At 42.7% G+C, this 18843-nt stretch overlaps 1 protein-coding gene across 20 annotated transcripts in view; it reads right to left on the bottom strand.

The window, feature by feature from the left end:
* Positions 1 to 18843, bottom strand: part of Ehmt1 (euchromatic histone lysine methyltransferase 1) — a 174022-nt gene that overhangs the window by 35497 nt on the left and 119682 nt on the right. For 15 of the 20 annotated variants that reach the window (XM_076569286.1, XM_076569288.1, XM_076569297.1 and 12 more), the window contains 5 exons: positions 16332 to 16475; positions 15203 to 15429; positions 13965 to 14132; positions 12750 to 12832; positions 11441 to 11547 (listed from right to left, as the gene is read on the bottom strand). In XM_076569286.1, coding sequence (XP_076425401.1) covers positions 11441 to 11547; positions 12750 to 12832; positions 13965 to 14132; positions 15203 to 15429; positions 16332 to 16475 — 729 coding nt within the window. The remainder of the gene's footprint in view (positions 1 to 11440; positions 11548 to 12749; positions 12833 to 13964; positions 14133 to 15202; positions 15430 to 16331; positions 16476 to 18843) is intronic. The other 5 variants (XM_076569295.1, XM_076569296.1, XM_042275191.2 and 2 more) reach the window with 2 other exon arrangements.

Raw genomic sequence — 18843 nt, 5'->3', positions numbered from 1 at the left:
CAATTTCTGTATCCTCCATCCCAATAAGTAAAAGAACTACGAGGCTTTTGCATTTGTCAAGAGATTTAACAACATTAAAACTGTTTTGCTGACCAACTGTGTCTGATTCTTCACAACGGCATTCACGACGTAGTAACTAAAGGTGGAGCTATTCAGTGGTAGAGTACCCACCATGCATGAACACGGACCTAGACTCAATCTCTAGCACCTACACACTGACACCCCACACACACTCCCACACTCAGACAGACACAATTACTCTATCAAGTTCTACCTCAAGCAGAATATTTTTGCTAGACTTCATTTCTAAATTCATCTGACACACATGCACAGCAGGATATAGAGATGTCTAAGAAAGGGAGCACAAGAACCTCAGGAGAGAGAAAAGTATTTGGGAGAGCAGAGGATACTCCCCCCCCCCCCCATCTATTCAGCCTGTTTCTCCAAGTGTTAAAATATTTTCCAGAATAAACAAAACAAAACAAAAACTAGCTTCGCTGGGCAGTGGTGGCTCACACCTTTAATCCTAGCACTCAGGAGGCAGAGGCAGGCGGATCTCTGTGAGTTTGAGGCCAGCCTGTGCTACAGAGTGAGTTCCAGAAAAGGCGCAAAGCTACAAGTGATAAGAATTCTGGAATAATTAGTAACTTTTTCAATAAAGAGGCAATGACAAGGACACACAGATGCCCCAGTTTGCTATCAACTGTGGCCAAGAGCAAGTGGTTGCTGACAGCTGAACCTTCTCCATAGGATTCTCCATCAGCTTCTTAGATTAAGGACAAAGGGCTAATACTTGACTTATAAAGTAAATATTTACAACTATAAAGGAAAAATAGTATTATTGCTGTCAGCAGTAAAAAAGCTGAAGTCCAGAGATGTGCTCCAAAAAGGAAAATTGTAGCTTCACAGAGCAGTGGCCAGAGGTCGGGTGACCACAGCGGCAGTGAAACCGAAGCATGTAGGGAAAACCTGAAAACATGGTGGGTTTCTACACTAACCTAAAAGGGCAAGGTCTAGTACTTAAAAAACACAACAAAACCAATCACTGAAGGTAAAGGAAAGCTAGAACTCCACAGCAGCTAATTTTAATAAGTAAATAACTAAATAACTTCTAAAAACACAAAGAATGGAGGTCATACAGAAGCTCTGGGAAAGGTACAAGCTGCACTGCACTATGCAGGAAGGATAAACTTCTATTGGTACAGAGCACACACAGCTCTGCCCCTCCATCTCTCTCTGTCACACACACACACACACACACACACACACACACACACACACACACACACACTCACACTCACACACACCCACACTCACACAGTGAAGAAGCAGAGGTCCAAGAGCACCTACAATCGCCCATCCCTAGATTCTTCCTCAAGCCAGGCGAAGAGCGAGGCCTCAAGCTGCACAGCACACAGACAAAACAAAACCTGTCCGCAGCCCTGCAACCCAACCTCTGGAGTGGGGACCACGGCTTTCTGGAGAACTCAGGCGCCCTCTACCCTCCTTTTGCCAAGTCCCTGGTCCCTGTTTCCAGCACCATTTGAGGGAGACTTGCTCCCTCGTTTTCTCCCAGGGTACTCTTGAGGAGGGAGAAGTGAGAACTATGGAGATAAAAGTATAGAGGAGAGAGACAGTTAGAAATACAGGATAGCTAGGGAGGGCCTGGGTCCAAACCCACCAGCCCCTTCTGTCTCTTCTAAAGGGCCTTTAAAGGAATGCCAAGGGGTGGAGCAAAAGACCTTCCTGCAGCACAGCCAAGTGCAGACCATCCCAGGCACCTGGTGACCATGCATGTGGTCAAGACATCCCCCAGTGCAGCCTTGCTGTGTAAAGCAAGCTCAGATCTCACTAGGAAGGTTTTATGAGCTCCCACAGGAGGCACAAAAGTAAGGCCCACCAGATGACTGATTAGATCTTCAAATAGAAAACAAAAACAAAAACAAAACAAAACAACAACAACAAAAAAAAAAAAAACAGAACCAAAACAACCACACCTCCATCATGAGGACGCCAATAGAAAGAATCCTGGATGTGTTGTGCGGAAACCACTGTGAAATTGGCATGACGTGTTTCCACAGGTTCCAAAGCCCTCTCTGTGTGTAAGGGTGCAATCCTAAGAGGGACAGTGACAGAGGAGGAATGGGGTGTGAAAGGGAAAGTTTGAATATCTCTCATCAAACCCCAGTTACCCTTCAGAACCTTAGCACAACAATGCTACTTACAAGAACAAAGTACTGGAAACAGAACTCTGTCAATGATAGATAAATACCCACAGGCTAACGCCACTAGATAGGGCAGCCAGGCCTAATGGTGCTTCTGTGATCAATGCTTTCAGTCCAGGAACGAGACCATGGGCATTCACAGCACTGACCAAAGGATGGGGAAAACTCCAGATCAGAGAAGCACTTTCTGCAAAGCTAGAATGCCTTCCATTTATGTTGCCCAGACTGTAGCCCCAAATACCCAAGGAATAAGCAGGGTGCTGTCACTTTAAATCCAAACAATATGCGTAATAGGAATCATTGTGCTGCAGTAGTCATGGACAATCAGCAATACACAGAAATGCATACACACACAGCTACAGAAAGGCCTCATAGTAGGAAGCAGGTGAACATCAAAACTGCTCTGAACAGCCCTCTGTGTTGAATGATGCTGGTTTCCTGGCTCAGAACGAAGTATGATGGTAATCTCAAAGTGTTATGGTAATCTCAAGTGTCAGTTTGATGAAATCAAGCACATCACCTGGGAGACAGACTTTAGGAATAAATTGATTGAGGTTAGAAGACCTGCCCACCGTGGGTAGCATTACTCCCTGGGCTAGGATCCTAACTGTATAAAAAGGAGAAAGTGAGCTCAGCATAAGCATTCATAATTCATTCTTGACTATGGATGCAACAGGATCAGGTATCTCAAGGTCCTGCCGCTACAAGCTTGTACTCCATGAAGAATTGTAGTTTCAAACTATAAGTCAAAATAACATTTTCTTACATTAAGTTGCTTCTTAAAAATTTTAATTACAATATAATCATACCACTTCTTCCCTTTGTTCCCCCAATCCCTGCCATGTCCCCTCCCTCTAGACCCTCCTATAGCTCTGGCTCACTCCGTCTCAAATTGATGACCTCTTTTATTCTTGTTGTTACATGCATATATAAATGAATAAATATATAAATACAACCTGTTGATTCCACATGGTATTGCTTGTGTGTACATGATGGCTGATCACTTTGTATTGGAAAAAACAATTAGAGAGCCATCCCTGGGAGAGATTAATTCTCCCTTTCTCAGCAGTTATTAGCTGCTTTGTCTAGTTCTTTGCCTGGAGTGGGAGCCCATGAGATTTCCTATTTCCATGTTAACATGTCTACAGATACTGTCACTGTTTCAGTCTTGTTTAGGCAGCCATATTGGAGGAGTGTTATGGGTGTAGCTTCCCTGTCATTTCTAGGAGACACAATCTTTTGTTTATTTGTTTTTTGTTTTTTGTTTTTTTCCGAGACAGGGTTTCTCCGTGTAGTGCCTGTCCTGGACCTCGTTCTGTAGACAAGACTGGTCTCGAACTCACAGAGATCCGCTGGCTCTGCCTCCCGAGTGCTAGGATTAAAGGTGTGCGCCACCACTGCCCGGCTAAGAGACAATCTTACCTTAAGTTGCTTTTGTCAATATATTTTATCATAGTAACAGGAAAAGTAACTAATAAAACAAGAAAATAAGAAAATAAGAAAAGAACCCAGAGAGCTAGAGAGATGGCCCAGTAGTTAAGAGTACTGTGATGACTCTTCCAGGAGACCTAGGTTCAATTTCCAACCCTCACATGGTGGTTTACCACATCTATAAGTCCAGTTCTAAGGATGTGATGCCCTCTTCTGGCTTCTAGGTACCAGGCATGCATGTGGTGCACAGACATACATGCAGGCAAAATATTCACAGACATAGCATTCTTAAAAAATAAATTAAAGTACATTTTAAAAAGAAAAGAGTCCTGGAGTCAGCTGGCTCAGCAGGGACCACCCCAGAGAAGGAATCTGAAGAGCCATGACACAGGAGTCAGTCTCCAATGGGGACACGAGACAGACTGCAGGTCAGTTTAATAGAAGGCACTACACAGGTGCTGTAACTGGAATAACAGCACCCTGGACCTGGACACAGGGAAAACTAGAAACAAATATACTCTATTCTTCTTCCTGGAAAACACTGGTGATGCGGATTAGGTTCTGGAGGTGAAACACACACAATTAAAGGGCCTTCTAAGAATGGTATTATAAATACTATAGCTGGGAATTAGATCAAGTGACTGGGTGAGAAGTAAGCTGTGCTAGTCGTAAGCAGACCAGACACTGAACAGAAAAGAACACCTATATATAAAGGTTCCCAAATACCTATTTCATTTTGTAGTATCTTCAGGCTTATAAAACATGGGAGATAGGGAAAATGAAACAGCTCATGTAGCTTACCCACATGGGCAAACCATATTCCATAACAAAGATGGGAAGCACCACTCTGCCTTAAACAAGAATAACAAAAACCAATGTTGGGGGAACCTGGAACCAGATAAGAAGCAATCCTGGTCTTGATATTGAACTTTAGTCAGAACTCACTTTGACTTACTCAATTTTCTTACATGTACCCATTTGGTTCTTGTTTTATGTTTTTTTTTTTCTTTTCAATAAATAAAACTAGACACAGAAGAATATATACAAATATATCTAAATTAGCTTAAAATTATATGACATGAACCATAATGCCTGTGAGTGTTTCAGGGTGGTAAGGCCAGAGACAGACAACTTTGGGCTGGCAGCTCTGTTTCTGAGGACACAGTAAGACTGGATCCAGAAGTTATGGTGCATCTACCTTCTAACAACATGTACAAAACCAAGACATTAGACGAACGGCGGTGGCGCACGCCTTCAATCCTAGCACTTGGGAGGCAGAGGCAGGTGGATCTCTGTGAGTTTGAGGCCTGCCTGGTCTACAGAGCACATTCCAAGATAGCCAGAGCTACAACACAGAGAAACCCTGTTTTGAAAAAGCAAAATAAACAACAACAACAACAACAACAAAAACTCAGAATGCTTACATCTTAAAGGAGCTGCTTCTGCATTTAAGATACACACACACATACATCTATGTATTTCTCTAGGGGTTTGTTTTATGGTATTGGGAAGTGGGCCTAGGGCCTCTTGCATGCTAAGCACATACTGTCTCAGATACTTTTCATCTTGCTGTTATAAAATACCCTGAGAAAAGCAACATAAGGAAGGAAGGTTTATTCTGGTTCAAGAGTACACTCAGCATTGGGGAAGAAATCAAGGCTACGGTAAGAACTTAAAATGTCCTCGGGAAGACAGTGATGAAAATGGTGTTCAAGTGGCTTCTTGTTTAGGTACTCTAGGTCCCAAGTCCAGAGAATGATGCTGTCCTCCTTTAGGGTAGGTCTTTCCATGTCAATTAACCTAATCAAGATAATCAGAGGCTAACCTAATCTAAATAACTCCTTATAGCTATACATGGAGGCTTGTCTCCTAGGTAGTCCCAGATCCCCTTAAGTTGACAATCAACACTAGCAATGAACACACTACAGTACTGAGCTATAACCCCAGAGAGACCATGGCCAGGAACCAATCCATAAGGTCCTACACTGATGTAGAGGAATCCTAACAGGAGAGAGCTACGACAGAAGGGGATCTGCTTCTGAAGATCCTATGGGAAAGGACCAAAGGTCGTGGACCTGAAGGGTTGACATTGATCCTAAGTGTAATAAGGTGAGAATTCAGATCACTGAGGCAATAGGACAGTTTTTGAAGCATTCAAGAATAAGTAAAACATCACATATAAAGTGGCAGAAGTCAATACATCAAGCTCAGAATTGTATCTAGAAAAAGACCCACTACCAGTCTTGATCCTCTAGGGCCAATCATGAGGAGTGACCACAGACAAGATGTCAGTACAGCAGCTGCTGGCACTAGTGGGCAGAGTTCTACAGTCTGTGCACAGGGAAGGCTCAATCACAGCACAAACGAGATCATGAGAGGTCACAGGTGAAAACACACCACTGTGAACTTGGAGATAATGAGAGGTCACAGGTGAAAACACACCACTGTGAACTTGGAGATCATGAGAGGTCACAGGTGAAAACACACCACTGTGAACTTGGAGATAATGAGAGGTCACAGGTGAAAACACACCACTGTGAACTTGGACTCGGTACACAAAGTATATAAACATGCATGGCATTTATAAAAACAGAAACAAAAAGACCTATGAGACGTGGATGCCATGAAAAGAAACAATTACATATACAGTTTAGAAGGATAAGCAAAAGGGAAAAATACAGAAAACTTGTTCAAAGAAATAACTACTGAAAAGCTTACAAACTTGGAGAAAATGAACGAGAACCAGGAAGCCACAAAGGACCCCAAAATAGATTTAAACCAAAATAGTCTTTAAGGCTTATATTATCAAAAGCACCAGACAAAGTGAGAATCTTAAAACACAGCCAGAGAAAAATCACTAAGTTACACACAAAGGAATCCTAATTATACCACAGCAGATATAGAAACAGAAATCCAGGTGAGAGTCAAATGGTGTCTGCAGAGTGCTGAAAGAAAATAAAAACCCAAACATCCAACAGCTGAGGATACAGACCCCCAAAGCTATCATCAAGAAATGAAGTAGGAACACAGACTTCAAGACAGCCTCGCAATATATGAAAAGTATAAGATGTCTAATATTAGAAATGAAAGGGGGGGGGCAACTATCATGAAAGCATGCAAATGGACTCAGATAAAACAGGCTCAAACCCTGTCCATGCAGAGATCACCAAACCGCAAAGATGCACAGAGATGAAAAAGGCATATATAATAATAACAGAGGAACAATGAACAAGCTGACAGGATTGTGTCCTTAACAATAAAAGCCTTAAATGGAAAGAGAAGAAATTCCCCACATAAAAAATACAGACTAGGGACTGGAGAGATGGCTCAGTGGTTAAGAGCACTGACTGCTCTTCCAGAGGTTCTGAGTTCAATTCCCAGCAACTACATGGTGGCTCATAACTACCTGCAATAAGATCTCTTCTGGCCTGCAAGGATACATGCAGGCAGAACACTGTACACATAATAAAAAAATAAATCTTTAAAAAAAAAAGAAAGAAAGAAAATACAGACTAAATGGATTTAAAAAAAAAAAATAAGATCATCTGATTTGCTGCCAGTAAGAAACTCATTTCAGTAACACACATAGTTCTAGTGAGTGGACACAAAAAGATGTACTGTAGAAAGAGCAAACTGATATGCTTAGATAAGACAGATTTTTTTTTTTCTTTTTCTTTTTGGTTTTTCGAGACAGGATTTCTCTGTGTAGCTTTGCACCTTTCCTGGAACTCACTTGGTAGCCCAGGCTGGCCTCGAACTCACAGAGATCCGCCTGGCTCTGCCTCCCGAGTGCTGGGACTAAAGGCGTGCGCCACCACCGCCCGGTGTAAGACAGATTTTTTTTAACTAAAACAAACACCAACCAGGGCTGGAAAAAATGGCTCAGTGGTTAAGAGCACTTGCTGCTCTTCTAAAGGACCTGGGTTTGATTCCCAGAACCTACACAGTGGCTCACAATAGTCTCTAACTCCAGTCCCAGGCAATCCAAAGCCCTCTTCTGACCGCCAGTCACCAAGTATGCATGTGGTACACAGATATACATGTAAGCAAAATACTCATACACATGAAATATAATTAAAAAGAAAAATTTAAAGGTCACTATATGACATAGTAGTCAATTCAATAAGAGGAAATAATTATAAATATATATGTACTCAATACAAGAAAACCCAATTATATAATACGAACATTACATTTAAAAGGACAGAGAACACTCCAACACAGTGTAATTGTTGGCTTCATACCATTTTCTCCCTCCCTCCCTCCCTCCCTCCCTCCCTCCCTCCCTCCCTCCTTCCCTCCCTCTCTCTCTTTCTCTCTCTCTCTACTGGAGCTGAAGACCGAACCCAGGGCCACGCGCTCTACCACTGAGCTAAATCCCCAACCCTCCATACCATTTTCATTTGATGACCTCACTCAGATCAAAATCAAGAAAGAAACAGTGGAATTAAACTATACTACAAATCAAAGGAACAAGCCTGACATTTACAGAACATTTCACGTTAGAGCTATAGAAAGCAAATTCTTCACAACAGCACATGGAAATTCTGTAGGTGAGACCACAAGTAAGTCTAAATAAATACTTTAAGGTTTATTTTATTTTTAATTATTGGTATTGTGTGTATGTACAGAAGAGCTGGAGTTAAGGGGGCTGTGACAACTCTGCCCCCAGTGCAACACTGTTTCTGGAACTTGAACTTTGGTCCTCTGAAAGAGTAGAAGGTATGTGCTCTTAACTGCTGAGCCATCTCTCCAGCTCCAAAACAATTTTAGCCTCCCGCACACCAAAAGAAAACAAACAAACAAAAGACCACAGCATATGGTCTACAATGAAATAAAATGGCCACAATGGCTACCTATGGCCACAATGAAATAAAACTGGAAATAAACAAAAAAGAACTTTAAGAAGAGCATATATACAAAGAAATTCAACAGTATTCTCTTAAACAAGCAATGAGTCAATAAAGAAACAAGAGAAACCCAAAATATTCTCTAGATCTGGGAGCAAAGGAGACAGCGTGGAAGGCGAGCGTCTTCCCGCGCACACATGACAAGAGCTTGCACCTCCAGCACCCTTGTAAATGTGGAGCGGGCAGGGCAGCCTTGCCTGGCTATAATACCAGCAGCTGGGACACAGAACTAAGGCATCCTAGGTGCAAGTGGCTAGCTAGGCTAGGTTAATCTTCAAGCTCTTGGCTTAAATAAGAGTCCTATCTCTATATATAAAGTGAAGATTGATTGAGACTAAGATTGACATCTGATGTCAACCTTTGCGCCCCTCCCCCCCCCACTTTCTAGAACAAATGAAAATACAACATGGAATATAGCAAAAGTAATACTATGAAAGATAGTTATGGCAATAAACCATAGCAAAAAATAGAAGTCTCAAATAAATAAACTAATGATGATTCGAATGCTAAGGAAATAGAACAAAATCCAAAATTAATAGAGAAACAACAAAGATCAGAAGAGAAACGAATGAAATGGATGTTAGAAATGAAAAAGAAAAGAAAAAAAAAAAGATTAAAAGACAAAGTTGTTCGAGGCCAGCCTGGTCTAAAAAGCAAGATCCAGAACAGGCACCAAAACACCACAGAGAAACCCTGTCTTGAAAAACAAAAAACAAAACAAAACAAAAAAAAAGACAAAGTTGATGTTTAGTTAACCTAACCAAGAAAAGAAAAAGAACATACAACCCCCACAAAAGCACAGAGAACAAAGTAGATATACATCAACTGGTATCACAGAAACACAAAGGATCATTATGGACTACAACGAACAATCACATGATAGCAAGAAATGGGTGATTGACTTTCTAGACATTTAAAACCAACCAAAATTGAATAATGAAGAAATAAAATGCCTATAAAGTCCAATAAATAACAAGATACTGCAGTAAATTCAAAGAAAATGTCTTCCAACAAAGAAAGGCCCAGAGTGGGCAGTTTCACAATTGAATTTCACCCAGTTTCCAACGATTAATGCCAGTATTTCTAAAACTATTTTAAATGGGGGGAGGGAGAGAGGACACTCTCCTAAACTAGATCTACAATACCAACACTGACACCACCAACGGCCACAGCATCAAAGGCTACAGAAAATAGCTATCCTGGTGCATAGATACAAAAATTCTGAGCAAATTACTAGCAAGTTAATTACATAGTACTTAGAAATATCACCAGGATCAAATGAAGAGATTAATGTATCAGGTATTTCTCAAAAAAGATATAATAAGAACCACAAGTATATGAAAAACTGTTCAATATCACTACTAATTAAGGAAATATAAATTCAATAAGATAAATAGCAAATTCTATATAGATATAGAAAAAGGAAAAGGCTTATATCCTGAATTGACAGCCAAATAGGCAGTATGAGAGACAGTATGGAGGTTTTCAACTTCTAGAGCTAGAGCAACCAAGTGATCCAGAAAGTGTACTCCTGGGTGTACATCAAAAGAAAGGAACTTATGTCTGCACACGTAAGTCTACAACAGCCCTGTTCACAGGAGCTATGACACTGAACCAAACCTAGTGTCCACTAACAAATGGACAATAAACAAAGTGTGGTGTGTAGACACAACGTAATAGCTGCTGTGATCCTACATTTACAGCAACACAATAGAATATTGCACATTCTCACTCGTGTGTGGAAGCCAAAAGTGAAAACGGTAGTTACCAGCTGCTGGGGAAAGGTGTAGAGAGGAATAGAGAAAATGGTTAATGGTTACCAGAGTGTGACTGGATGGAAAAATATTGTCAGTGTTCTAAAGTACTACAGGGTAACAGGGTTTGACACAATTAATTGAATTATTTCAAAATAACTAAGAAAGGCTTTTAATTTTCAAACCACAAAAAAAATGATTATACACTATATACTGAAACACCACTCTGTATCCCATAAATATATACAATTATACTGTGTCAAAAAGTTTAAAATTTTAAGTACTCAAATGATCATTGTAGTGGGTAGCCATTCCAGCTTGGATCTGGAAGTTCCAACCCCCATTGAGACTCTGGCAACTGTCACGCCTACGAGGCGGGGCGAAGGGAGGCATCTGGAGACCCGAGACCTGGATGCGCGAGCGCTCTCTTGGTTCCTGGACCCTAGACAGTGGAGGTTGACTGAGCAGAGCTCCAGAGAACACCGCTGGACTGCGATACACCTTCCCCAGACCCCCACAATCTACCTATTCCTTCATTTGTAAGTCACCCACTAAATAAATCTTCCTTTTAATTAACTACGTGGAGTGGCCTTAATAATTTCACCAATAGATCATAGTTTTTTCTTTTTTTTACATTTTTTTAAATTGGGAGAGACATATGCATACATCACAACATATGTGAAGGTCAGAGAACAATTTGTATTCTCTTCTTCCACCATGTGAGTTCCAGGAGTCAAACTCAGGTTGTCAAGTTTGCTGGCAAGCGCCTTTAACTATTCAGTCATCTCATAAAGAAACTTATGAACATGATTTAAACAATGAAGGGTATATAATCAGTCACTGGGATCAGAAGAGGGAAAGATCTGAGGCTCACTAAGCCCCCATCACCTGCAGCAGCAGATCACAGTAAGTAGGGAAGTCAGGACTAAACTAAAGCTAGAAAACAAGCCGAGACAGTAGTGTGGTCCTCTCACAAAGGCAAATGTCAGAATAAACAGTAGGAGAGGTCAAGAGCCGCAGGGCTGGAGGCACTTTCCTATGGCAGCCTTGAGGTACAATTGCCATATTTTAGCCGTGACTAGAAACCTAGTGACACTTAGATAACGCTATCCTTCCAAACCTGAACCAGCATGTGGCAGATGTCCACGTGGCCAGCCTCTGCAGCAGCATGCAATGGGGAACGCTTATTCTGGTGCTCCATTTTGAAATTGGGATCAATTCCATCAACTGTAAACAAACACAATTTTACTAATTACATCAGATGCAACCACAATACACTTCGAGACAATTAGGATGGCCAACGGGGCTGACATGGATATCTTCATGATAAAAAGTGAGCTCTGGGGCCATAATGGAGCCACAATATTACTATGCCCTGTTGGCAGGTAGAAGTCAGGCTCCACTTGTGCTGGCAAGACCAAGAGAACTTATACCAGTCCTACATGAAACCTGGCAGGCAAGTTTATTAGAGTGTTCTACCATGCTCATTCTGGGGTTTTCAGGTACTCCTATCTCAGCCTCTTGTAAGCTCATGTAAACAGTGATAAAGGGCAAACATATCCAAGAACAGACATGTCCTGGGAGTAGAAAGAAGTGTAACCCCCAGACTCAGACATTTGTTTCATTTTTTACTTTTTGGGACACGGGGTCTCACTATGTAGACCAGGTTGGCCTTGAACTTGAAATCCCTCTGGCTTAGGCTCCCATCGTTTTTTTTTTTTTTTTTTTTTAGGCTCCCATTGTTAAAAAAAATTTTTCTAGACATTTACTCAAGATACCGTGCAAAAAGTAATGAAGCAATTTAATACTATGTAAAGTCCATAAAGAGAAAAACTTTTTAATTAAATGAACTCTCCCACCTTTCCCTTTCCCCTCAGACAAACTTTAGCTTCTTTCATGATTTGCTGTCAGTCAGAGCTCTTTATTCATGTTTTTCAACCTAAAGATGAACTTCAGAGAGATCAAGCCTAGAACTACAAATCAAGCTGAGACTGGGCCAGTTCTAACGAGCACCTTCTCCACATTCTCGGTCACAGCACAGCTAAGCAGCTCCACAGCTGGAGAACACAGATGTGCGCACTCCCCCAGCCACTCTGCACCAGTGCTACTCCTGACAACACAGAAGCACTGGCTTCCTCCCTGCAACGCATCACGGCAGGACCCAGGGGGCTGCAGCTGCTTCTCCTGCATGTACACTTCTGCTTATCTAATGATCCCTCAACCACTTACTTCTCAAAATGCTTCTAGAGATGCACAGAGACCATTTCTAGTGCTGTGCAACAGGCTAAATGCCAGGGAGCACTTTCTTTCACTAATCAGAGGAATCAAATAATTATAACCATTAGACAGTGAGATGGGGCTCCTGAGAAAAGGGGTAATAAACAAGGCTTCCCTGTGTTCCTTTTGGGGCCTCAGATATAGCAACTCACCCAGCATGAGTAGCACCTTCTGCAGCTCACCCTGCCTGGCTGAGAAGTACAGCTGCTTCGGGTGGAAGCGAAGCTTCTTGGGTCTGTAAGAAGCAGGAGAACAGCAATCAGCACCAGGCTCTTATTGCCAAAACAGGGCAAGAGGTACAATGTTGAGAGCATTTGCCAGCATGTTCAAAGCCCTGAGGCACTGCCCACCAAAACAACCAAAAGAAAAAAAAAAAAAAAAAAAACCCCAAGAAACTGTGTCTTCAAAGTGCTGCACACTAAACAGCACTGGAGACAGGACCTAGAGCCTACTCAGGGTACAGACAAGCTGCTGCAGTGTAGAGGGTCAGGGAGCCCCAGAAGTCATCATGCATTAGTATCATGTATACTCAAGATGGCATATGAGGTGCCAGCCAGAATGTCCAGAGGGACCTGTACAGCTCAAGTGATGACAATTGTCATGGGGTGCCACTATTACCCTCCAGCATCAAGGAAGGGGCTGGAGCCAACATGTTTGCTATGAAGTTTACATCAACTCATAAACAGGGGTTAGGAGTGGAGGGTCAGGAAAAGTCTGGGGCCTGGTCAATGGATAGAAACTAAGGGTATCAGATGGGCCAGGATAGAAATAGTAAGAAGCTATTCAGGATGAAGAAGACCAACAGAGGGACTGGACTTGTCGGTTAGGTACGCATGAGTGGACCATTTTCCTTCCAAGGCAGACTAAGTTTAGAGATCACCTTGATAAGCCTCTGTAAGGAGTGGAAGGTGTCCCCAGAAAGAGGACACAGGTAGACCTGTGAGCTGACAACGGCTGCAGTGTGGTGACTGGCAGATAGCCTGAGGTCACCTGATCTAGCCCACACTAGGCAGAGATCAGGCAGCAAGGTAGACGGGAGGAGCTCATGGAATGGTAGTGTCTGCTCTAGGAGCCTGCAGGTGGCGCACCCAGAAGAGCTCCTAAGACTGCCCTTGCTCTTGGCATGAACGGATAATCATTTGCAACAATTTATCCCAGACAGTGGAAAGACATTTGAGACTGGCACCTCATATTCTCATCCTCTGATAAACAGTGTTATCAAAAAGCTGGAACGTTCTAAGAACCCCTGGGGAAGAACATGACCCTGAGTTGTCTCTGGGGAAAAAAACAACAAAAACAAAAACAAAAACAACAGAAAAAAAAAAAAAACAACAACAACAAAAAACAAAAAACAGGCTGGCTCTTACTTTTCAGAGTCCAGAGCGATTAGAGCACTTTCCAAGGTTTCCTTTCCTGGGCCCTGGGAAAGGCCAGAAGTTGGCCTCACGAACCCAGCTGGCCCTGCAGGATCGAAGCACTCTGGTGCCTGGGGGACTGTGCTCTGCGATTTGTCGTCCTCTGGGGCTCCAGCAATGCTTCATGAGAAGGAAATTATTGAAATGTTGGTTCATTATTCTGAAAACCTCTCTTTCTCATGAAAACATAAAACAGGACCTATTCTAACCTGCCCACACAGGCTGCCTCTGAGTAGAGTCAATGGCCCAGTCCATTCACTACCTGCAAGTCTCAAGGGAGCTGCCTGAAATGCAGAACCCCATTCCCCCAATAAATGAGACACTCAAAAATCAGCACAACACTCCAAGGATCTCCACCCACTCCCTCAGACCTGATTTTAATAGACAAGCTTCAGGCTATATCCCCTCTACTGCCTTCCCCAGTTTAAGGAGGGACGCCTTCTAGAACTGTGACTTGAGAAGGCTGATTTTACCAGTTAGTATGAAAGCATGAAGACCTTCCCAATCCAGTGTTTAGCTGTATACATACACAATCTGAGGCCTTTAAACGACCTCAAATAAAGTTTTAGGGGTTGTTTTTTTTTTTTCCTCTCCTACTGCTGTCATGTTTATAAAACTATTTTCTCCTCTTTTTGCTGAGCAACTTGATGGCTCTGTCACTATGTAGAAAGGATCTCTTCACCATTCCTTCCCATCAGGGAGTGGCCGGCAGGAGAGACTGCAGTCATCTGTCTTATCCCCCCTACAACTCTCAAGATCATCAGCTAATTTCAACTGGGTTCTTTTAGGAAAGCAATTCAATATGTCTGTGGGAATACATCCCTGTATCTTATATTCAGCAAAGGCCTTCAACCCTGTGCCAAGCAGTGTGGCAAGTCTACAGCAGCTCATAGAATGAATGCTTCGGGGCGTGAGGACTGCATTAATGAATGACAAAACCACAAAGCCTGCACCAGTCAAAAGCAGGATAAAAACTGATTCAACACATATGATTTTATCAAGCTACAATGAAAAAGACTCTTGAACAAATGGTACTAAATGAACACCAGCACTTCTTAGAGATCAGAAACCATAATAAATGACAAAGTTCACTGGGACTTCCAGATAAGGCAGCAGAAACTGATAACCACAGAGGACATAGCTTCAGGAATACTATGCGGAAAACTTGGCCACAGCTATTTGCTTAGTACCTGCCCGTGGTCGTGTCAGCCCTGCCCTCAGAAGCCAAGCTCTTCTCCTGCCCAGAGGCCAGGGTCACTGTGGAAGTTGTGTCTGCTTTTGCGATGGTCACCTCTTTGGCCTTGGAAGTCTCTTCCCCACAATGGGGACAGTAGCTGGCATTGTTGACTCGAGAGGCACAGTCCTTGTGGAAACGATGAGAGATGCTGCTCTCAGGCTGACATTCCATGAAGTTACCCTGAAGAAAGAAAGGTGAAAATCATTTTTAAAAACTGAGAATAACATTCAAAAAACTACATGAGGCTCTACTGAACCACTCAGAGTATGCAAGCAAGTAAAAACCCAGTTAGGGCCTGGTGACCAACAGGAGAGAAGCCAAAAGCTCTCCAAATGAACAGAGGCCACCAACGGTCACCTCACTGCCACCACTACTCACCTCCAACCCCCAGTGACACAGCTAGCTGGGGCCTCACAACAGTCCAGCCACTCTAAACAAGCAAGAGAGCTGTATATATAAGGCTTGGTTTCGAAGGCCCACATGGTATGATGGGTAGATAGAGTCAGAATACCAAAGGTGACCATTTCAATAAGTACCAATTACAGCACCAATTAGCACAGCTGTTCTTGCAGAGAGCAGAAACAATGGAATTCAGAAGTACTCTATTTCTCAGCAGAAGTATAAAAAGGGATGCTAAGAAGGAAACAAGGTACAGAATTCAAAGGTAAGCCCTCAGAGCAGAAGCTCCTGTCCTACGTCACAGAGGAGCAGCAGGACATCTGAAGGTACAGGTAAGTGAAGATACCCTCAGAGGCATTGTAAGAAGGAGCCTGCCCTATGGGTCTGGTGGATGCAGATTTATCTCATGAACAGAGTCATCAAAGACAAGATTCCAGTGACAACCGATAAATCATAGATAATGCAGCAGAGGGAGGAGACATGCCCTCCTCTGTACTCAAGACAGAAATCCACACACAGAACAAAAAACAAGGGAAAGTGGGGGCACCAGGTCATTTGGCTACAATAAGAAAGCTCAAGAACCGTGGTGAACAGCTTAACGAACAGGCCCTATATGGGATATGATTCTGGAATGAGTCTCTGCAGAAGACTCTTGAAGCCCGGCAGGCGGGCTGGGCTCTTACCGCAGTGCAGAAGTAGCCGCAGCCAGGACAGCACTGGTGCTTCACCATGCGACCCCGGTGGTCTTCACACAGCACCAAGAGTGGTGCTTTGTTGGATGGGCGCATCAGCTCATACTTGACCACGCTGTTTGTACACCGGCCCAACTGCAAGCAGACAAGACCAGGGGTCAGTGGCAGAGCTGTGAAGGAACAGCTAGCTTTCCCACACACTGGACAATGGAAAGCACCAGACACATGGGAAGTTCTCAGTAGACATGAGGTGACTGAAGGAGTCGTGAGCCTTCAGAGGCAAGCCTAGATTCATTAGCAGTATGAAGTACCTGTCATACAACTGTCATACAACCCCAACCACCTGAAAAAGGAAGTGACTGCTGAGCAGCCCAGGAATGATGACAGCAGAAAACCTCATTCAGAGGGTCAGGTGATCAGATAATCAAGGGCTCGGCTTGGGCATAAACCAAGAAGACATCAGGATGAGAAGAGAGCTAGACGATGACCATACTCTAGGTAGTAAGACCAAGGCCATCACAAGTGACCAGCGAGTCACAGTACAATGAGCCCCTAGTGACCCAGCAGGAGTGCCCTACTCATGGAATCAAAGCTGAGATGCTAGCAACACAACAACATCTCCTGGACCTGCCTGAGGAACAAGCGCAGAGAAGGCCCAGACTCCAGGACAACCGTGGGACTACAAACAGAAGCTTCCCTGGGAGACGCTCCTATGTGCCAAAAAAAAGTGGCTGTCTGCTACACACAGAAGAGTACTGGTTCACTATGTAAAGCTTCTGACAGCCAGTAAGAAAACAAAAAAATAGCTCAAAAGGAGAAAAAGATGAGTGGTAATTCACAAAAGAGCTACTACAGATGTCCCCCAACAAATAATACCTGTTCATATATGCTGGTAATCAAAGAAATAGGACATAGCCTCCCCATTCTCTGCACTGTTGGTGCAGTATAACTATTCTACTGGATTGTAAATATAGTTCAGTAGCCATAGGATCTACAAAACATATTTAGGCCTGAGTTCTGCAAAGTTCCTAAACAACAAGCAATCTGAAATACAAATCAAAAAGCTCCCAAATACATCTTTTCCTAAGACTCTATCTGAAAAATGTGACTAAGTCTGCCAAAGTATACCCCAAAGGATACAGCAGTGAAGCAATAGCAGTAGAAACAAGAAACAGGACCTGACAGACCAACACATGCTTTGCTGATGGCTGTCAAGACTGTTAGAATCATTGAAGAGGTTCCTTTTAAAGGCAGCCTGAACATTTCCCTATATATAAGGTATAATATTCAGAATGGGGAAAGCTAGGACATGTATATCTTGAAATAGACATCCTGACACCAGCTCCACCACCAAGAGATACTCTAGGAATCTTGGCCAAGATGGGTGGACACAAGTCCTTTATCAATAGTGACTAGGGGAGAAGAGGTAAGTTATTTAAAAAAGAAAATGAGATAGTATAGACACAGGTAAGTCTGGAAAGATATACAAAAAGATTCCAAAAACAATTCATAACTAATGTTGGAATAAGAGGTTTTGTGCATTTAGTATTTCAACAGTTTTATAAAGAGCATGAATTCTTTATATGATCATAAAATGATAAAGGAAATTTTGTTCAGCTACTGCAATGGGAATGGAAAAGAGTCGGGGGCTAGCTAGGAAAACGCTGATCAAAAAAGCACAACACAAGGCAGATGATCTTTTGGAAGGAATACTTCAAAGGAATAGAAATGGGACTTTCCTAGGGTTGAGAAAAAGAGAAAGAGTTAATGAGCACAACTCACTGATGAGGAAGAGAGCAGGAAGAGCCAAAACAGAAGAAGGGAGCCACCTGTTTCCTGACAAGGTCAAAAGCAAACCAACAGGTACTGACAAGGGCAAAACAGAAATGACCCAACCCACGTGCCTGGAGGCCAGAATGAAGGACAGAAGCAGAGGAGACCGCAAAGCTGGAAGCAGAGAAGACCGCAAAGCTGGAGCCCACTCCATAAGGGAAAGAGGTTTGTGCAAGGACAGGCAAAGTAGAGACCCAATCTCTTCAAAAGAAGTCCTTTTAGCTTCAGAGTGCCGCTATTTTATTAAGCATTCTATTAAGGAAAACTTTAAGAATGGAAGCTGAAGTAGCCTGGTGTGGTGACACACACCTTTAATCCCAGCACCTTTAATCGGGAGGCAGAGGCAGGCGAATCTCTGAGTTCTAGGCCAGCCTGGTGTACAAAGTAGGTTCCAGGACAGCCAGAGCTGTTTACACAGATAAGCCCTGCTCCACTCCCCCCCACACACACACAAAAAAAACCCCCCACACACACAAAAATGGAGACTGAAGTACAATGAAACCTCCTATAAGCCTGTATTTACTTTTTAAAATTCCTAACATTCTTATCTGAGCGATCAACTTTAACCTTTCCAGAGGATTATTTATAAAATCAATGTTTTACTCATTACAAGTGCAAGGTGTATTGCTCGTATATATTTAGCATAACTTCAAGACAATCCACATACCCA

The sequence above is a fragment of the Peromyscus maniculatus genome, chromosome 4 (genome assembly GCF_049852395.1).
Source record: "Peromyscus maniculatus bairdii isolate BWxNUB_F1_BW_parent chromosome 4, HU_Pman_BW_mat_3.1, whole genome shotgun sequence".
Classification (NCBI taxonomy): Eukaryota; Metazoa; Chordata; class Mammalia; order Rodentia; family Cricetidae; genus Peromyscus; species Peromyscus maniculatus.
Note: the sequence above shows the minus strand (reverse complement) of the source record. Positions and strands in the feature narration are given on the sequence as shown.